Here is a 20874-nt window from a genome sequence, read left to right as displayed (position 1 = left end):
ACGAGATTGGGTGAAGCTGTTGGACATTGCCTAATTCTCCTACAACTTGCAGCGGAGCTCTGCATCCAACAAGAGCCCCTTCGAGATTATCACAGGACAACAACCGTCGACTCCACACACCATGGCTATTGGGTATACTGGGAGTAGTCCATCAGCCTATCATTTCATAAAGGAGTGGCATCGAAATGCATATATTGCACGGGCTTACTTGGAGAAGGCGACAAAAAGGATGAAGAAGTGGGCAGACTTGGGAAGGCGATCGTAAGAGTTCAAAGTTGGCGATTTGGTGTTGGTAAAGCTCCAACTAGCATCACTCCAATTCTTTAGGAACAGAGTCTACAAAGGATTGGTGCGCAAGTATGAAGGGTCATTCCCAATTATCAGCAGGGTAGGCAACGTCTCTTACAAGTTGCAACTGCCAGCGTGGTTCAAAATTCACAACGTTCTTCACGCCAGCAACCTAAAAGCCTACCACTCGGATCCGCGAGATGCTTCCCAAAGTGTTCCAACTCGGCTACCTCCCATCACAGCCTCCTACGAGAAGCGAGTGGAAACCATTCTGGCGGACCGTAAGATAAAGCTACCCAATAGAGCTGAGCAAACAGAGTACTTGGTGAAGTGGCGAAAGCTTCCCCGAACTGAAGCCAGTTGGGAGCCTGAAGACGCCCTACGACATGAAGAAGAAGTCATCAACAACTACCAACAAGCGTCGACGAGGGCGTCGACAGTTTAAGTGGGGGAGAATGTCACAAACGGTCGTCGCGCACCCGCAATAACTCCATTTAACGAACCGTTCATCGCTCACACCTATATGTACAGCTGGTTGACAGCATGTTTTCTCTTGGTTTTGGGTCATTTTGCTTGTAAATATGTAAGTTCGAACAAGCTGCAGCGTTACAAAGCGACCGCTCACCGAACCGAGCAAAACAGCCCCAAAACAGCCCAAAACAACTTCGTTTTCGCGTGCCGCGGGAGGGTTGCGGAGAACTACCTCCGCTCACCAAAACATCAGCCATCTCAGCCCCTTTGAACCCCCCGGGTGGCACAGGGCTGGATGGGGCTTCGGTTATATACCGGGCGTTGAACTCTCTTTCGCAAGTTCGCACGTGGCCTTTACGGGAACTTGTCTTCACGCCCGGGACCAGGTGAGCGGCTGTTTTGTGGGCTTGCAGCTGTTCGTTCATCCTTCTAAAGCCTTGTTTTCTCCCTCTCCCTCTTTTCTCTTGTGCACGTAAGGTGCTCGCTGAATTGCTTGTAAAGCTTCCCCTTTTTGCGAGACTTCGGGACTTGTCCGTTGCTTGTTCTTTCGAACTAACCAACTTTCTCTTTTACAAGTCCTTCGGGACCTACGAGAGGTTACAAGTGGGCTGATTCTTGCGGAGCAATATCGCAAGGGCGAAGCGCGACTTAGGCAACGCAAGCTAAGTTCGCGTCTTTGCCGCAAGGGTGACTCGCGACTTAGGCAACGCAAGCTAAGTTCGCGTCTTTGGCCGCAAGGGTGCCTCACGCCTTAGGCAATTCCAGTTAAGGCCGTGACAAGGCGATGGAATCGCCTGAGCTCGGTCTCCGAGCTCTGCCAAGCGGTGCAACCGCTCCAATCAAGCGATGGCACCGCCCAGAGGCTCAGTCTCCGAGCTTTGCCAAGCGGTGCAACCGCCCCTGACAGGAGGTGGCACCGCCCAGAGGCTCAGTCTCCGAGCTTTGCCAGGCGGTGCAACCGCCAGACCCCGGAATTCCGGGAGATGACAGTTTTGAGCTCGGAATTCAAACTGGTTTGGGGCCTATAAATACCCCACCCTTTCAGCAATGAAAGGGTAACCAAAAGCACCGAAAATCCAATCTTACTCTATGATTTTTAGAGCTCAAAAGTGTAGAAGTTCTCCTCCCTCTTTTCTTCCAATTTTTGAGCTTTCAAGAGAGGAGAGAAATTCTGTAAGGATTATCTCCTAAGCCCGTCAAAATAAGTAAAACTATAAAAGGGTGGTTGGCCTTCGCCTATTGAAGGAAGGCCTCTAGTGGACGTCGGTGACTTCGTCGGTGGAGGAAGCCAAAAGTGGATGTAGGTCAAGATTGACCGAACTACTCTAAATCTCAGTTTGCATTTACTTTGAATATCTTATTACTTCAAACCTCCTCAGTAGCTTACCGCCTTCTGCTCATTTACAAACGTGTTTCGTAGTTAAGTATTTTCTGAATCGGCATTAAGACGGAAATCGGTTTTATCGTACAAACATCATATTTTAGTTTGCGCTTACATTCTGATTTCCATCATAACTGCAAACTGCCTTTATATCTTTGCTTTAACTGCATCTCGCTTGATCACGAGTTAAAGTGATTTACGAATCAGCTTTCTTACCAAAATCTCTTTTATCATACGAATACAGTTTTAATCGTCGAAAGTTTTCTGCTGCACTAATTCACCCCTCCTTAGTGCTCTTGATCCTAACATAATCAAGAAAATATTTTACGATACAGAAAAAAAATATTCTCTAACCTAGGGTGAAATATTTTTTTATTTTAGGCTAATATGACGATGACCCAATTGTTGATCGACACCCATTCTGATTGAGTAGCTTCAGTTCAATATAATTAAACAAGTTTGCATGAGATCACACCAAATTATTATATTATCTCTCTTAATAAAATTGACTTGGAGAGTAATAATATTGTTGAATTGACGTCCAAGTTTATATATATATATATATATATATATATATATATATATATATATATATATATATATATATATATATATATATATATATATATATATATATATATATATATATATATATATATATATATATATATAAACACGCATAGTTCATCATGTAAACAACCAAATAAATTTTGGCATCTCATATCTAATTTAAGATACGAGTCTCACTTTGTTTTGTGAAAAAATATATACTAAATCAACTAATAAACCAACTCAAAATGTGATCTCAGCACAAATCTTTCTATCATCTAATCAAAAAATAACAAAAAAAAAAATCTATCCATTGCATGATAGATTGCAAAGATTGGAGTTGCTATCAACTTTATGGTGTTGATATGGACAGGTGGTGATGCACTTTAGGACATCTTCTTCTTTGTCGGCACATATTGGATGATCCCACCGGTTTTCTCCATATAATACCCACGGAATGGCCACTTCGAGCATTTAAATTAATCTCCATCTTTCTTTTAATCCAAAATCGTCTCCGGACTTTTTGAGTTAACTTTTCTTGACTAATGGATTATTGTATGCTTCGAACACTTAAAATTTTCATCATCTTCTTTTCTTAATCAGTAATTATTATATTTTTAAAATTTTGACATATTTATAGTTGTGTAAGTATAAAATCTGTAATGCAAAAAAAAAATTTATACTAGGATTGATATCAAATGACATTAGATCAATTTTGATTATACATATCTTTTTGACGTCATCTTTGAGATCCGGGTATCATTTGTAGATTCAATTCTTTCATAGGTCCACTTAAATTGATGGTTCAAAGAGATTAAGAGAAAAACTATAATTTCTCAACTGTATCTTGTCGTTTAACCCATAGAGGTCCTGCCTATTTATATGCAAGAACAGAAAATCTATGATAAGTTATTAGAAGAGTTTCTTGCATTAAAAGAATTTTATTATAATATAGACTTTTTTTATTAGTTAATATTTATCATTAGAATCTAATTAATTATATTATATATCTTATTCAATTATAAACAGTCACGCATACGGTACTTAACTTCTCTTAGCAATACTATAAGCTAATGTGAGTAGATGATATCATAGGCAACATGTGGTCGTCTCGGTGGATGGACCGAACTCCACATAAAGCATAAGGTTAGTAGACACCCACCAAGGCGCGAGCTAAAATAAATGATGGAGAAAATGTGATATCACGTGGCATTGAATGGGCATGTGGATAGGACTTTCGCCACCGTGGTTATCCATTTCTCTCGTCCTCAATAGTTTCTCCGTGTCTTTTGTGGTGGGCTGAATTGGATTGACATCAATTGATGTCAACAGAGTAGAAGAATAGCGACACTACAATGCAAATAACTTTTCTTCTATCTCGCTCTTATCTTCTATGATATCTTATCGAATCATAAAGTTCGATTTAATATTTTAATGGTGTTGCATAAGAGTGATCCGATCATTTGACTGACTAATGGTAACGAGGATTTGAGTAATAGAAGAATTAGGGAGGAAGTGGATGATGACTATTGTTGGTTTAGATTTAATATGACATCTAATGTAGGTAGATAAAGGTGGTGAAATTGGAATGGTGAGGCAATCATTCGATCGTCACATCATACGTGGGTGTAAGGTGTGCTGACAGTGGTGTCGAAGGTCGAGTCACGCACACACCTCACGAAGTTTCCTTCTTGGAAGAATAGGAGTCGCTTGTTAATGACTTCGATCCAATGGAGGTCACTTCGACCGCTCAAAACAATGATTGAGGTGTTGGATTCTGATCCAATCTACATGGATGTAATTTACTTTTTTAATACCGCCTAATTGCATTAGTTTGAATAGTTCAAATCCTCACGGCTAATAACATTTTTAGTTATTTTATTATTTTTGCTAAACAAAATAGGATGATTTTTTTTAAAAAAAATCTTTCTTTTTTGGCTTTTCCGATTCCCTTTTTTTTTTTTTCTCATATGATATCTCTATGATCTCGTAAATACCTCTCGTCATCATCCGTTGCTCGCTACCTTCATCGCCTTCGCTTCATCACCTTTGCCCTCACATCTCGCTCCTTCCCCTCCATCGAAGCTCGACACCATCGACTCCCCTCCATGCATTCTCCCTCTTTATTAGATCTTAGTATCATCAATTCTTTATCGAGCTAATAATCATATCTTTATCGTCATGATAGAAGCAACCCCATCATCATTGACGAGCTTTATCACACGACCACAAACAAAGATGTAAACAATATATTCGATATAATGCTCATGTATGTCTATATCTTTCGATTTTATTAATGCTTTGCATGGTATGCAGAGGACTTGTAGAAGGCTTGACAATCTTATTTTAGTTGACTTTTGTGGTCGTTTCAGGCTTATAAACATAGATTGTGTGTACTCATTGTTCAAAGGCAAAACTGCCTAGAAACACGACGTCCAAGAAATTATTTGTGTATAGTCGTCGAACGAAGTGTTAGCCAGCACAACATCTCGAAGCTACCCGAGTAGCACAAGACCAGATGTGCCTTTAGGGTAGTCTCCAAAGTTGGTTCGTCGCTTTGTTCCATAATAGTATCATGCAGGTACTTGTAGGGATATTTGGTTACAGCAGACTACCTTAAACCCTTTGTCACGTGATCGTTCGTTCAAAACTTGCGAAGTTTATATTTATAACTTGCATTGTCTATTAGGTGTTTACTGAAATGACTACTTATAGATCCCGAGTTGAATACTTTCTTTAACTCATTTTCTCTTTTGTAGGTACTTAAGAGACCATAAGAGGTTTTGGGAAGATTGACTGTTTGCGTATGGACACACAACAGTACCGCACGACTCATGTAAAGCTAGTTAAATCCGTGATAGCATGTCGAAACCCGCTAGACCTCCACTACCCATATGTCAACGGAGAGTTGATAGTGCCATGATCCAATGAGGGAGAGGTTACATGTAGAGAGTGAGGATAGAGTAGTGGGGCAGAGGTGGTGGCGTCTTGCGATAGGTAAAAGTAGTGAGGATAGAGTAGTGGTGTCTCGCGATGGGGCAGAGGTGGAGGTCACTTCGATCACTCAAAACAATGATTGTGGTGTTGGATTCTGATCCACTTAATTGATTAATTTTACTTTTTAATACCGCTTAATTGATGTATTTTACTTCTATCCTTACCCATCACTACTCTATCCTCTTGCTCCTTCCCCTCCATTGAAGCTTGACACCATCGGCTCCCCTCCATGTGTTCTCCCTCTTTGTTAGATCTTGGTATCATCGATTCTCCATCGAGCTAATAGTTACATCTTTACCGTCATGATAGAAGCAACCTCATCATCATTGACGAGCTTTATCATACTATCATGGATAAAGATCTAAACAATGTGTTCGATATAATGTTCATGTATGTCTGTATCTTTCGATTTTATTCATGTCTTACACGACATGTAAAGGACTTGTAGGAGGCATGACAATCTTATTTTAGTTGGCTTTTGTGGTTGTTTTAGACTTATAAATGTAGGTTGTGTGTACTCATTATTCAAAGGCAAAACTGCCTAGAAACATGTCGTCCAAAAAATTATTTGTGTATAGTCGTCATACGGAGTGTTAGCCAGCACAACATCTCGAAGTTATCCGAATAGCACAAGACTAGATGGGCCTTTGGGGTAGTCTCCAAAGTTAGTACTTCGCTTTGTTCCATTATAGTATCATGTGGGCACTTGTAGGAATATTTGGTTGCAGCAAACTACCTTAAACCCTTTGTCGCGTGATCGTTCAAAACTTATGAAGTTTCTATTTATAACTTGCATTGTCTATCAGGTGTTTACTGAAATGATTATTTATAGATCCCGAGTTGAATACTTTCTTTAACCCATTTTATCTTTTGTAGGTATTTAAGGAACCATAAGAGGTTTTTGGAAGATTGACCATTCGCGTATGGACACACAAGGGTGTCGCATGACGCATGCAAAACCAGCTAAGCCCGTGATAGTATGTCGAAACCCGATAAACCTCCACTACTCATATGTCAATGAAGAGTCGATAGTGTCATAATCCAATGAGGGAAAGGTTGCATGTAGAGACTGAGGATAGAGTAGTGGGGTAGAGGTGTCGCGATGGGATAAATTTGACTGAGTTTATGATGGTACGAGGGGTATTACAGCATATATATATATATATATATATATATATATATATATATATATATATATATATATATATATATATATATATATATATATATATATATATATAAAGAGAAAAAAGTCCAACAATAGATTGCAAAGTTAGGCGAGTATTGCTGCATATATCGAAGCAAATTGAGGAGAGAGAGAAGTGAAGGGCTATTTACATCGTACAAAAATGATTGATTCATCAATCAATCGATTGACCACCCAATTATCTTTACAATAAACATGAATTATAAAAACAATTATTTGTTTTCATGTGAGTTGAATTTGATGTGTATCTGACTCACACCCTATGAAGCTAGAAGAAGCCCTACTCCCTCGGCAATTTGTTTATAGAGTTTATTAATATTCAAACTCATTTTACTTCCTTTTATTTTTTTGAACAAAATGTTTAGCTAATTGGATACATCTAATAAGAAAATCTTTTCTTCTTCTATTTTATTTTTTCAAATTTCTATTATTTCCAATAGACCCCTCCTTCCCTTTTTTTTTCCCAATTATTTCTATTATTTTTTTTCTCTCTTCTTCCTTGATTTAAAAAAAAAGCTGATTAGTTTTTATCAGTGATGAAAGAAAGTGCACAGTATGATCAATAAAAGACTCTCTCCCTTTCTCTCTCATCTCTTCATTTTTTTCTCAAAAATAAATAAAAAAAAGAGTCTTATCAAACTCCATGTGCATAACCATAGGAGGAGGATAATAAGATCATCTTTTGTCCTCACATCCATTCCACACAAAAAATTCATTTTTTATCGCCGTCTCCTTCAAGATGTGATTTGGTGTCGCCCCTCGAATCCAAATCTCTCTCTCTCTCTCTCTCTCTCTCTCTCTCTGTGTGTTTGTCTGTATCCAGGCAGAGCGGGCTTCGCTGAAAGATCCCAACCACTTCTCGTGTTGGAGCTATATAGTTTAAACTAGTCTTCGTTGCTGGGCGCGCGGGCTCTGATCTGCTCCTGTCTCCTCCCACCGTCGGTGTTGGGCTCGAGACTCGTCGCGTAAAAATAGGGTCTTTGGGCGGGTTGGTTGACCCCAGAGGCATTATATTCGGCGGCAAGACGAGGCAGCAGCAGCTCCTTCACATGGCGGTCGGTTTGGAATCTACAGTGCCCCTTTCCTCTCTTCTCCAATCCACCTAGCGTTGGAGATCCTCGAATGCGACGGCGAGGAAGGTTCGGAGAGCAAGCGAGGGTGGTTGGGAGAAGAAAGATGCGATTTTTGCCTCTGAGTGGGACTTCTACGAGGGGTTTATGACGGTGCTGTTGTTCTGCTCGAGACGGTCTCAGGTGAGATGGAAGGTGTTCATGTTGCATTTTTGGCTTATCTTTCGCAACAAGTTGATGTCTTTTAGCCTTTACCGGACTCTTCTGATCCGTTTGGTGCCCTTTTTGTTGGTTAAAGTTAGGAGCTCGTTTGTCGTGGAAGCATGTCCTCTCCTCTGCTCGCTCGCAAGGGCCGCCAGCAACAGCGGTATGACAACCAGCTCCGGCTTGTCGCAGGGTACCTTGCACTTCTATCCTTTCCTATATATTCTTCTTAAAGCTCTCAGTTTTGGAGTGGATGAGCTTCGACTTACTGTAGTAATGCTCCAGTGAGAAGGACAAAGATGATTTTGTTCCACCTACTGCTAGATGGTCGTGTATAGTATTCTTGAGGTAAGCAGATGTGGCTGAGAACACAAAGCATCCAGCCCAGCTATGAAAGTTACCTTCATATACCTAAATAAATCACCAGTGGAATTGTTGTTCTAATCTGTGATCGGAACAACAATTTGTAGTGTGTCTATGTCTGTCCTACATCCAACCAGAAGCAAAAGTGTTCCCAATTCCAAGCTGTGGAGTGAAAATTGGTTTTGGATTGGAAGTGACTACACTAGAAGCAGTCGTAGCAACATGGCTGCTCCAGATCTATCATGTAAAGCGTTTGTGTGATGTTCTGATGTGGATTCTGCTTCATCTGAACCAAGTGTCAAGGTTGCATGCCAAGGAAATGACTGATCCATGTATATACAATATGATAGATCGATGTTCAGTTTCTTACTCGTGTTCCTTTTGATCTGACCAGATGTATTCCTTACAAGCTAAACAACATAGACGGGGATAACCAATCCTGTGATTTGCTAGATAGAGTGGAAGTCCTCATGGTCACTTCTCCAGGTCGACTTGATCTCGTCTTCCCAAAGGTGAGAAATCCTTGTTCTCCTTTGGCAGTCAGCTCTCACAGAAAAGTTATTCTGGCTTGGGATTTCTGTGTCTGATACATCTGCTGTGACAGGGTGGATGGGAGAATGATGAGACTGCAGGTGAAGCAGCATGCCGTGAAGCTTTGGAAGAAGCAGGAGTGAGGGGAACTTTGAATGTGAGTATACATCAAACCATTTCGTTTGATGAGATAAAATTTGTGATCATGGACTTCTTAGATTTCCATTTCCCTAGCTTCATTTCAAAGAAAATAGATTAGCCATTATTTGAAGGCAATGAGGCACTGTGCAAGAGAACTTTGAGAAAATTCTTTTTCAAGTTATTATTCACATTCATGCATTTGATTTCTAAGAAATCAGGTGCTCTTCTCATCAGTCTACTTTCATTAGTGTGATCAGATCAACCCAATGGGTACAGTTTTCTCATATATCTGATATATGTTATATCAAGAACAATTTTTTACTCCTGAATCTGCGTGGACCCTCAAGTCAGCTGGATTTTAGTAAGATTAATGTGCTACTCGATCCAACTACCATGCATGTGATGTGTTTCTTGTCTCCCCAACTATTGCACTTCCGGTCTGCTGGTAATGGGAGGCTAATACTCATGCAAGGTTTTTTACAGGAGACTGTGGTTGTTGTCGGTCATATTCACTGTAATCACTTCCCAAATAACATTTCCTCGATAGATTTACAGGAATTTATGTCTATGGACATACTGATCGACCATTTGAATCACTATGAAGTTGTCATTGATCTCTTTCTTCACTTGTTGCTCCAGGACACTGCTCTTGGTGTTTGGGAGTTCAGAAGCAAGAGCACACAGAAGGCCTGTAGTCTGGAAGGAACTTGCAAAGGCTACATGTTTGCCTTGGAGGTCACTGAGGAGCTCGACTGCTACCCCGAAAAGGATAGCCGTGACAGGAAATGGGTGAGTATCTGATCACAAACGACATACTGTGATCATCTGACAAACTCCATGCTTACTTTCTTTCCCCTAAAGGTGCCTGTGGGAGAAGCCTATAAGCTCTGTCGATATGATTGGATGCGCAAAGCTCTCGATTCGTTCAAAGATCTTCTCAGAGGAAGACGCATACCTACTGTTCCTGAGTTATCCGAGCCACCGAGCTTGTGCATCGTGAAGCCTTCCGCAGCTGATCATGCCATCGCACTGTGCTGATGGTCTCCCTCGACCCTTCAGGGTGGAGGAGAAGCTAGGCTTTGTGCCATGGCGACCTATAACCCGGTGAAGTGATTGCTGTGTGGAGTCTCAGTTGCAGGCATTTCTGTGACAACACTACTTTATGCTGTAAAGTAGTGTTGTCAGAATGAATCAGAGGACCGCGATAAATATTTCAATTTTAATGTTCTTCTCTCTCTCTGGTTCTTTGAAAAGAGATCTTCCTGTAGTATACTAAACCCTAAATATCTTTTTACTATTCATAACGGCACAACTCCTTCCTATTGATAATCCTTTAAAAAAATTAAAAAAAAATTATTTTACTATTTATAACTTCAGTATTATTATTATTATTTTCCTCACACCTCTTTATTTTATCATGCTCACTTGCTATTAATGTCGTTTATTATCAACATCACTCGTTATCATCGTCCGATCGATGTTGTCCTCCGATAAGGAAGAAGAAGAGTACGGAGAAGATAAGAATGAAGATGATATTTATATTTATCTATAAAGAGATAGTTTAAAAATATTAATTTTTAAAAATATGATTATAAATAGTAAAGAGGGGGTTATAAATAATAATTTTCTTATATTAATATGTTTGGATATTTTTTCTAAAAAAGTTCTCACTTTGAACTTTGGCCCAATGGCGCTCCAATAATTGATTTTTACCTAAGGTTGTTTTTTCTATCAATTTGATAAAAATATCATTCTATCCTCCATCATCAACTTATAATCGTCATTGCCTCCACACCCATCGATCCCTTGTCTCCTCTCATCACTTTACCTATCACCTACCCTTCTGCTAACTCTATTTAGCATTGCCCATGGGCAACAGCCTTGTCTCCCTCCTGTATTGCATGTGCAACGCAGATAGTGAAAATAGGCAACGAGAGCGCTAACGATAGAGATAGGTCTCATGGCCAACGAAACCCCGTGACTAAAGCTAGAGGATTCCCTATCTTCGATCATGAGCAAGATGAAGCAATGGAGGGTAACGTGGGCAAGGATCTCTTAGTCTTTAATTGTGAAGGGGGAGCGACGATTATAATGGTTGCGGTGAGTCTTTATAACTTTACACATATACTAGTTAGCTCATGAAAATTTTACTTATTTTTAATTTTATTATAGTAAAATTTAAATGAGACAAATTAAGAAGAAATAGAATTAAGATTAAATTATACAAGAGATGAGTTAACTATATTTATGGCCAATGTTCTTAAGCTTATAGTTTTGTCAAGTATTTTGAGGATATAATATTGAATTCCTCAAATACTATTATACTAAATTTTAGTTAGTTCTTTTATTAAGATGGCATCTAATGAATTGTTAATAAATTTAAACTAATTTTTAAATATTCCAATATACTAGTTATAACTTGTAATGAAATCTAAATATTATTAGTAATTATCATAAAATTAAATCCTTTAGACATTTTTTGATCATTTATTTTAATTATTAGCTTCATAAAACTTTCATTAATTATGTCTATGATTTTTTAAATTAGTCTAATCAAGGTCTAATATACCTAATATAAATAATACATGCTCGTACTACTTATAATAATTTAACACAAAAAATATATAGATATTTATCATAATGCATTGAAGGAAGTACCATTGTAATAAAATAAAACAATATTAATGCTTTAAGTTTTTTTAATAAATATTAAACTATTGATATAATCTCTATATATATTTCATCTTATGATGAAATATTAATATATCTAGTATTCACATAAAATTATTTATGTATGATTGATACCGTTCTCATAGAATAATATTACTATATGTGAATATACAACACTAAACTAGAAAGATATTCAAAATAATATCATTCTATCCTATCACATAATTATTTGAAGTAGATTATTTTTAATAATTATCTAAATCTCTTAATTATGTATATCATTATGAATATTTTTAATATTATTTATGACTATTTTTTTATGTAAATTTATAAGTTATTAGTCTAGTTTACTTTGGTTGCTATAAGACCAATACAATAATTTAAAATATAATTTAAAAATTTTATAAATGATAAAAATTTTATTATAATTCATATCCAATAAGTTTATCATCTTAGGCTACTTTATCAGCTACTAATTAGATAAAATTTAGGGATGTAAGTTATAAATAATATTTATCAAATTTCTTCAATCTAATTTATGTTGAAACAATTCAATAGTAACAAAATAATAATTGTAATAATTATCAAATATTAATTAACATAAAAAAAAAACTCATATGATAAATACAATTATGATAAATCATAAATCATGCTTTCATATAAAAATAAATATTATTTCATAATTTCAAACATATACATGTGAATAACTAAGTAAATATCCAAAAGTAATAATTAGATTTTTAATTATCGTATATAAAATTTTATTAATATCTCATATGAGAAAATTATAAAAAATTATAATTTATAGTTTTCTTAAACTTACATAGAATCTTAAATTAGATCAGTCAACCATATTTAATTGGGTAGGACTAAAATTGAGTTACCCAAATTAAGCTCAAAGATTTGAGATAACCATTCATTTAATTAGGCCAGTCAAAATTAAAATTGATCAAAGTAAAAAATTGATTAAGATTTAACTTTTTCTCAAATTCAATCAAAACTTGATTGTTCTAAATCTAATCGAGTAACCAAAATATAGTCATGATTAGGTCATATCGAAGTATTTGATTAAAATAAAATAAATTAATCAATTCTATAATTGAAGACATAATTTAAAAAAAATTAATTTATGAAGAGTGAAACTATAATTTTACTTGGGATATATATTAGAAATATATTTTTTTGAAGAGCAGAACTATTAAAAGGACATATGTTGGAATTAAAAGTGTTTGAGATTGTGGATTTCGTTGTTTTAGCACCTACCAGATGTATTCATAGTGATCGCCATAACAGTGTTAGAATAATCTCATATGTGTAATCTTGTCATAGAAGCAATTTGGTGGAGATTCGTGTTGATAGCTATTGGCATTTAATCGCACAAGGCAGTGGTAGTATGTTTATCTTGTCTTGGAAGCAACTGAGGAACAAGAGGAATAATTTTTTGGCAGTGCTTTGTTCCATCATATCTGGACCCTCATTCCTTCTCTTTGGTGCAGATCCTTGCCATCATCACCTCTTCTAAAGACCTGCTCTGGTGCATCAAATGGAGGTGGTGTCGAAGTTTGAGAGTCGCGCACTTCATGGGTGCTCTAGACCTGACCGTAAAGGTGTCAAATGTTTCCCCTAAGACAAGTCGAGCGGATCTTATTTTCTTCTTCTCGTACTGTGGTACTGTCGATGAAATCCAGCTGCAGAGGTAACTCGCCACCCTCTTCCCTTCTTCATGCTCTACGTGCTGACTTCAATGACTTGCTGCTGCTGATCTTTTGGCCATCGTCAGAGATGGAGATCAGTCCCAAACGGCTCTTGTGACCTTTCGGCAGCCATATGCCTTTGAAACTGCTCTTCTATTGAGTGTAAGATAAACGATAGATTCCTATTTATTTTCCAAATATTTTACTTGATTCTATTATTAATCTTCGAATCGTTTTACATTTTCCAAAAGGATTAACCTATGTTTAACGGGCCTATACTGATCTGATCTTGCATTAGGTGGCTTGGAAAAGTTGGATTGCGTTTTTCTGGCTTTGTTTCATTAGGTTAGAGAGCATGGTTGGGTGAAAGAACCAAGTCTATGACCATATTTTGTTGGATTTCTTGTGCAGGGAGCACCCATACTGGATCGCTCCGTTCGCATATTGCCTGCGGGGAACTGGAAAGACATACCAGTAGATTGATGCTTCAGTATCTTACATGGAGGAGCTCTTCTGCATTGGATTTCTGAGGCACTCCAGAGGAAACATTAGTGATGCTTCGATTTGGATGGATTAGTAGATTAATATCAGAGTCTGTAAACCGCTTGCTTTGAACAATCAGCCCAATTCTAAATTCTATGTATTAATAAAAGAAAAAAAAGTATATATATATATATATATATATACATAGTTCGACATCAATTCAACAACATTACTGCTCTCAATCAACAATTGGGTCATCATCATATTAGTCTAAAATAAAAAATCAAAACAATATTTCGCCCCGTATGAAAGGTTAGAGAATTTTTTTTTTGTATGGTAAAATATTTTTTTGATTAAACCTAATATAAAAAATTATCATGTCATAATAATTAAGGCTAATTACTAATTTATTAAATTTTTTTTTTTCAATGATTTAAGGGCCAAATGTATCATACGGAGAAATCCATCAAATCTCGATAGATTGATCACAAAACAAGCGTTCAAGCAACCTTTAGTCATCGAACGAGCGAGCATTCGAGCATCTAGTTCAACCTCATCAAATTTTTTATATGCTTCAAAACTTTAATTGAGTCGGGATGTTCAAACATCACTGGCCCCTAAACACTAAAGATTCAAAAGCATTTAGGCAAGCTTGAACCATTATATATAATGTGGAGGACTAATAATGTGTCTATATCAAAAGTTTCTCCATTACAGATATGGTGTGGAGTCACAAAAGAGACAACCCTTACACAGAAACATTACAGTCATCTCTGCACCGAGAAAGCAAAGAAACGTTGGAGAAGGAAAATGGCAAACACATGGGGCTTTGGAATACTTGTGTGGAGGCATACTAAAGCACCAAAGCCTTAATTTTGCTACACCCATCTCCTCCCTCTATCCACCCAACAATTCCTACTATACTCCAAAAGGAGAGAGACCAACACAACTGTACTCCAAAGGAATATTTTCCTTCACATGCAATGGTTGCTTTCTCCCACTTTTGCTTCCTACTTTAGCTTTCACTTTCCTGCCTATGCATTGTGCTCACTACTTAGCCATTAAGTTTCCCTCGTCAAGTCCCAATCAAGCTATCCTGCAGTGTTGTATGTGTATATATATACCCATGATATCCCACCAGACAAAGCCCATGCAACAGCGGTCACTTTGAGTTCCTCGTGTTCGGCTCTGTCGCTTCTGTTGCTGAGAACCGATCTCAACTCTCTACAATTCATTTCCTCCCAAATCGCTCTTTCTAGATCAACATTTCATGCCAGCACATTGCCACTTTGTCCACTGATCGATCCTTCGTCCACAACTTTGTTCGCATCTCCTGCCGTGGGTTCTACACGTCCTCAGCCGTCCAAAGATGAAGATCCGGGCTTCCTCCGCCTTGAAGCGGATATACTCCGTTGTGGTGGCCATGGTGAAGGCCAAGTCGATGGCGGTGAAGAGCAAAACCAGTGCCCTGAAGACCAGGCTCCTGGTCCTGGGGCTGCTTCATAACAAGAAGGTCCTGATGAAGGCAATCAACCACAAGATCCATGCGCTGATGGGCCAAGAGAGAGGTGAAGGAGGTGCCCATTCCGCCGAGGAACAGAACAAGGCGATCGTGCTCTACGATGCTGCTAAGAACGAAGCCCTGCCGAGTCCAACGAGCGCGGAACCTTCGTACTATGACGACGACGATAACTATCCAGATCTGAGGCATTCTCTCTTCGACGTGGAGGACGAAGATGATGAGGAGCTTGTGAACACCACTGGATCCGTCGTTGATCTCGTCAGGAACTCCAGGGAGGATGGCTCTGAGTTCAGTCTGGAGGACGAGATCGACCACGTAGCGGACGTGTTCATTAGGAGATTTCACAGGCAGATGAGGCTGCAGAAGCTGGAATCCTTCAAGCGGTATCAGGAGATGTTGCAGAGGAGCGTGTAAGAGCACCAACAAAGGTATCAGAATTGGCTCGAGTGTGGAACTGCATAAATAATGCTATTTGGATCTGTGCTCCATATTTTTACTATTACATTAAGTTATCAGTCATTCTTTCTCATACAACTGTAACACCGGAAAGATCATACAAGATAGTATATGGGTGGGAGAATGCTTTGTACTATGATCTAAAGATGCTATGTCAACTAGGACACTCTGTTCTTTGTAGTATGACACACCAGTAGTTTCAACCATTGCAGAAGAAGAAAAGATTCATAAAACAAATCATTTTATCAACATAGTGTAAGAGTTGTAACATATAGTTCGATATAAGATGGTTGTGTTCATGCATGCCTTATCATTACATCCACCACTGGGCTGTCAGGAAGTGATCTCTCATGTCTGTGATGCTAAAAGCTCATTCTTGAAGGCACAAAGAGTCAGGAGCTTATCTGCTACGTTGACATTGCAGAAATGATGGAAGGGGAGTATGTTACCAAAAGAATTACTGAATGGGAGCTACCTGCAGTTGTCTTGGATTTGTTCTTCCTGATCGCTTTGACCATCTCAGCAACTTTTGATCCTACAGAGACTTGATCACCTTTATTTTGGTCGTTGTTTACGTCTTGTTGAGCTCGGTACACCATGTGGAAGAATTGTAGAACTAGCTATGTTCTGGTTGCCCAGTATCTCTACGGATTTGTGTTTCTCCACATTTTGCTCCAGCCTATCACTTGGGTCAACTGGTTTTCTTTCATCCATATAACCATTCAAATTCTGAAAGCTTCTCACAATGCTTTCTTTAATTCCTTCTGTCATGACTCTCTCTGGAAAAATGGCACTGCCATATACTTCACATTTTGGGCTCCTCTGATACTTTTCCTTGGTTGAAGCTAGTTTGCTTTCATCTCCAGTGGCTGCAGAAGCATATCTCCAGCTGTAGCCATTATTGTTGTTGTTCACATTGAGCTCAAGCGTATGCAGGTCACTGTCTTCCGAGTCTGTTCCATCGCTCTCTTCTTGATCCTCTTCTTCACCAGCAACTCTTCTGTCCATCGTTGGATAAGTCGCCATGTTGCTTCTGCTTGGATGAACCATTCGTCTTTGGCAATCACTGTCCAAGCTATCTGCAGCATCCCGTTGCGCATTCACAAGATCCTCTCTTCCCGTAGCTGCAAGAAATGCTTCAAGCTCAAATCTCAATTGGTCAACGGCTGCATTTTTCTCTTCGAATTGATGTTTGGCTTCAGAGAGCTTCATCTGAACTCTTTCCTCACGCCATTCATCAGCAAGTTGAAGCATTTCTCTCTCCTTCTGCAACTCTTCTCGTATCTTGGCAGACTCTCTTTTCATTTCCTCTACTTCAGTTTTGTTGTCACCAATTCCCCTTAGCATTTCACTGCAGACTTGTTCAATCATTTCTCTTGTTCTTCTCTCGCTTTCAAGTTCTTTACCTGCATTCGCCAGCGAAGCTTTCATCTGTGCCATCTCCATTATGAGCTTTTCATTCATCCTCTCTGCTTTTCTTCTCAACTTCTTTTCGTTCTTGACTTCCTCAATCATGGATTGAACTGCAACTCTGATCCCTTCCTGTTTTTTGCCATTCCACGCTTCCTTTTCTTCAACAAACTGCCTCACTAGATGGCTATTCTCACCGTGATCAGAATTTTTCGCTTGGATAAGCTGAACAACCTGCACGAGTGCCTGATCTAGCTCGCAGTAAAGGGCTGTAGCAAGAGAGATTGCTGATGTTTGCTGCTTCCCTATCCCACCGAAACGGATCAATATCTTCACAAGCTCTTTTGATGTCACCAAACCATTTTGCAAGTCCTTCAAACAATTCTTGCTTCCTACAAGTGAACTTCTTGGTGCCCGGCCTTGAAAACATGCTTCGTTCTGCGACAAATAAAAGCATGCCAATTAGCATGCAGCAAAGGAAGGGAAAGTAAGAGATAATGCGAAAACATTAGTTTTGGATTGCATTATGTAGGCAAATTGTTGAAGATGAGGGGTTACTTCAACTCTTTAGCAAAGCAGTACCTTCCCATCCTAAAATCTTGGAAGGATGGTAGTTGATTGAATAAGCTTAAATGATATCTAGAAATTTGACATTAAATTTGGAGAGTTAACACCAGATTACTTTACACCCATCAGCAAATTTCTATTGATCTTTTACAGATCCATTTTTTACTAATCTAGTAGTCATCGATCATCACTGCTATAATCAAAAAAGTTCTCCGGTTAGTATCATCAAGCAAAGCTTTCACAACAGGGAAAGAAACACCTTTTACACATTAAAGTAGTAAATCTACCTCCAAATTGCACAAGAATAGTTTCCAATTACCAAGTTGTGCAGAAATTGATCACATAGCAAATACAAAACAACTGCTTCCTATTTATGGTGGATTATGCTATCCATGAGATGTCTACATGCATCAAGAGTTGCAAAGAAGAAAGGAAAAGAAAACTGGGAGGAGCCATTTAACGCTGTTGCTCTCTTATTCTCAAGGTACTCCAAGATCATGGAATCCGATATTGCTCCTAAAAAATTGGAATTTGCAGCTTAAGATTGGAATAACCTCCAAAAGAACTTAAGCCAGCCATGACATCTTTTAGGCATTTTATTCCTGCTACCGAGCTTTCTGTTACCTATCTTAGATCTTGATGAAGACAACTGGACATTTGTTAGACAGGTATTTTCACAATCATTTTACGAGGGGAAATTAGAATACTATCCAACCATTTGATTAAGACTTGTTCATGCAATAATTATTGAATCATATGAATTGAAATGTTTTGTTTATTGGATTTTTATGCACCAATGCAAATGAGTCTAAAATTGATTAGTCATAATGGTCTGAAATGTGTGTCTTGTTGAAGATAAAGCAGGTTGAGTGTTGTCCAATAGAATTTGGAATTCAGACTATAAGAATTACTCAACTTTCTTACCACTGTGTTACTTAAACTAGTCAAGTACATCAGCTAAACAACAATTAGCCGCCTCCAAGATCCCTGCCATGTCTTGGTGTTGTTTATGCAACCATAATGATACTCGTGAAATCTTCGATCAACTATAGATTGCACTTTAAACAACTCAATGCACCAATTCCTCTCTGTTTTCTCCTAACAAAGAGCTCTTTGACCTCCCAAGTTTGTGTTCGATAGAAAAGGTCAATAGGATTCTGCTTCTTAAGATCTCGATAACCAAGAAAAATTCAATTTTGTGTGTATGATCTCCTATTAACTGCTTATCAACCACAAGTACAATATACCAATCAAAACAATGAGATGGAAACAACTAGCTGCAAGTAAAAGAAGTGACGACAAGAGTCAGCTTACCTCCATTAAGCTGCCCTTGCTCTGAGAATCCACAGCTGCATGAATCTTGTCCCGGCAATGAAACTTATGATGAACCAGTGGCAGCATTCTCCTGTGACCACTTGTTCGTGATCGATTACACAACTACAGAACAACCAATCAAAGACATATGACCAAAAGAATGGATGAACAGAACTTCATAGAAGCTGACACACAAATTGAGGAATCACATACTCACTTCTGAGATTGGATTGTGCGCCGAATCGGATAACCGATGAAGCAAACGACCAGCCATGGATGACCCTGATGTCCTGTCTCTGGTGTTGATCTCTGTCATCAACCTTCTCTCCTGTAAATCTTTAGGAATCCTCGGTGAAGCTGTATTGTTCAGTTCCCAAAGAGCATTGCCCAGCTTCCGAGCTGACACTGATGCTCGGGTATCTTTGACAACATCTTGGATTTTCTGGTGACGGGATGCTTCAGAAAACCCTGCGGCCGAATGTGGCGATAGAGCACGCAACCTCCAACAGGGAACCGGTGTGGTTGAAGGCCCCTTCTTTGGGACAAAGATATCCCTCTTAATGCGGTGATTCTTCGAAGCAAAGGATGCCGACGAAGGCGATGAGCAGACTCGCTTTCGGATGTTGCAATGTCCATGGAGGAATTTGTTCCCACCTGAATTATGCCTCGGCATTCTGCATAAGCGATTCTGCTTCCCTCAGAAACAACATACAAAGCCCAGGTTTTGTAGGATCTTCCAGTTGCAGGAACAGCAGAGATGGGAGTTACGAAGGCAAGGCGAAGTTGGCACAAGTAAAGAAGGCTTCTTTAACTCAGGATAAGCATTTCTGCGACGGCAAAATGGGTTCTTTCAAGAAAATCTCAAGGTGGAATGATAAGCCAATGATCTTTCAACAGGGATGTCAAGCGACCGAAGGCTCAGGATCTTCACCTCTTGGACGAGTTATATATTTATATATATAACTTCTTGGGCGAAGGATTACAACCAGGATAAAGGGCGGGGTTTGATCAAAGGGCGAGACCTCGAGTCCTGCGAAGAACCCTCAAGAACTGTTAAAGATGGCATCTTTGGATCAGGAAACCTTCGATTCCCGCCAAAGAGACACGACAACCAACATTCTTTCGCTTTCTCCTCGCGTCGCCTTTTGCTACAGCGCAGCGGCTGATGACATGGGGGAAGCAGGTGAAGGCTCGGCTTCTTAAAGACGATTCCGGAAAGGAGAAGGGACTACCGGACGAAGGGGGAGAGAGAGAGAGAGGGAGCGCACACGGATGGAGGCCGATTCGACTCCTCGAACCCCTCGCTATCCTTCGATTACAAACAGGAGGAGGGGAGGAAGAAGATGCAATTAAAATAGAGTTGCAGGGGAATTTATTGACAGTTCCTTTGTCATTAAAATAGAGTTTTTTTTTTTTGGCAATGGTGATGACATTTTGATTCCTTTCCAAACAGTGATGCTTAGAGAGAGAGAGAGAGAGAGTCTATGATCATGCAAGTCCATTGCTACCTTGTTGTCAACTTAGGAGTAAATATGGAAGACCATGATATTGATGAT

General features: G+C 38.9%; 3 protein-coding genes and 1 long non-coding RNA gene across 9 annotated transcripts; 3 read left to right on the top strand and 1 right to left on the bottom strand.

Moving 5' to 3' along the window:
* Positions 1-7721: 7721 nt before the first annotated feature.
* On the top strand, positions 7722-10425 carry LOC135640270 (nudix hydrolase 13, mitochondrial-like). 6 transcript variants are annotated; one of them, XM_065154559.1, is made up of 8 exons: positions 8124-8146; positions 8262-8360; positions 8453-8515; positions 8638-8833; positions 8925-9042; positions 9135-9218; positions 9842-9991; positions 10064-10425. In XM_065154559.1, exons 4-8 carry the CDS (start codon positions 8799-8801, stop codon positions 10238-10240), a joined length of 564 nt encoding a protein of 187 aa, XP_065010631.1. In that variant the 5' UTR covers positions 8124-8146; positions 8262-8360; positions 8453-8515; positions 8638-8798; the 3' UTR covers positions 10241-10425. The 6 variants fall into 6 exon arrangements, with proteins under 6 accessions (XP_065010628.1, XP_065010630.1, XP_065010627.1 ...); XM_065154560.1 differs by having other exon boundaries at positions 8453-8833; XM_065154556.1 differs by lacking the exons at positions 8453-8515; positions 8638-8833 and having other exon boundaries at positions 7722-8146; positions 8266-8330.
* A 2968-nt stretch (positions 10426-13393) lies between these two features.
* On the top strand, positions 13394-14183 carry LOC135640113 (uncharacterized). The gene is made up of 3 exons (XR_010497169.1): positions 13394-13568; positions 13653-13728; positions 13978-14183. It is a non-coding gene; the product is annotated as an uncharacterized LOC135640113 (long non-coding RNA).
* A 638-nt stretch (positions 14184-14821) lies between these two features.
* Positions 14822-16328, top strand: LOC135641766 (uncharacterized). The gene has a single exon (XM_065157462.1). It carries the CDS (start codon positions 15419-15421, stop codon positions 15983-15985), a length of 567 nt encoding a protein of 188 aa, XP_065013534.1. The 5' UTR covers positions 14822-15418; the 3' UTR covers positions 15986-16328.
* On the bottom strand, positions 16252-20738 carry LOC103987966 (uncharacterized). The gene is made up of 3 exons (XM_009406444.3): positions 19536-20738; positions 19319-19441; positions 16252-17875 (listed from the first exon to the last, which is right to left on the bottom strand). The coding sequence occupies exons 1-3, from the start codon at positions 19989-19991 to the stop codon at positions 16583-16585; spliced, it is 1872 nt and encodes a 623-aa protein (XP_009404719.2). The 5' UTR covers positions 19992-20738; the 3' UTR covers positions 16252-16582.
* Between the last annotated feature and the right edge of the window lie 136 nt (positions 20739-20874).

This window comes from Musa acuminata, chromosome BXJ3-6 (assembly GCF_036884655.1).
Source record: "Musa acuminata AAA Group cultivar baxijiao chromosome BXJ3-6, Cavendish_Baxijiao_AAA, whole genome shotgun sequence".
NCBI lineage: Eukaryota > Viridiplantae > Streptophyta > Magnoliopsida > Zingiberales > Musaceae > Musa > Musa acuminata.
This window is presented reverse-complemented; position numbering and strand designations above follow the sequence as displayed.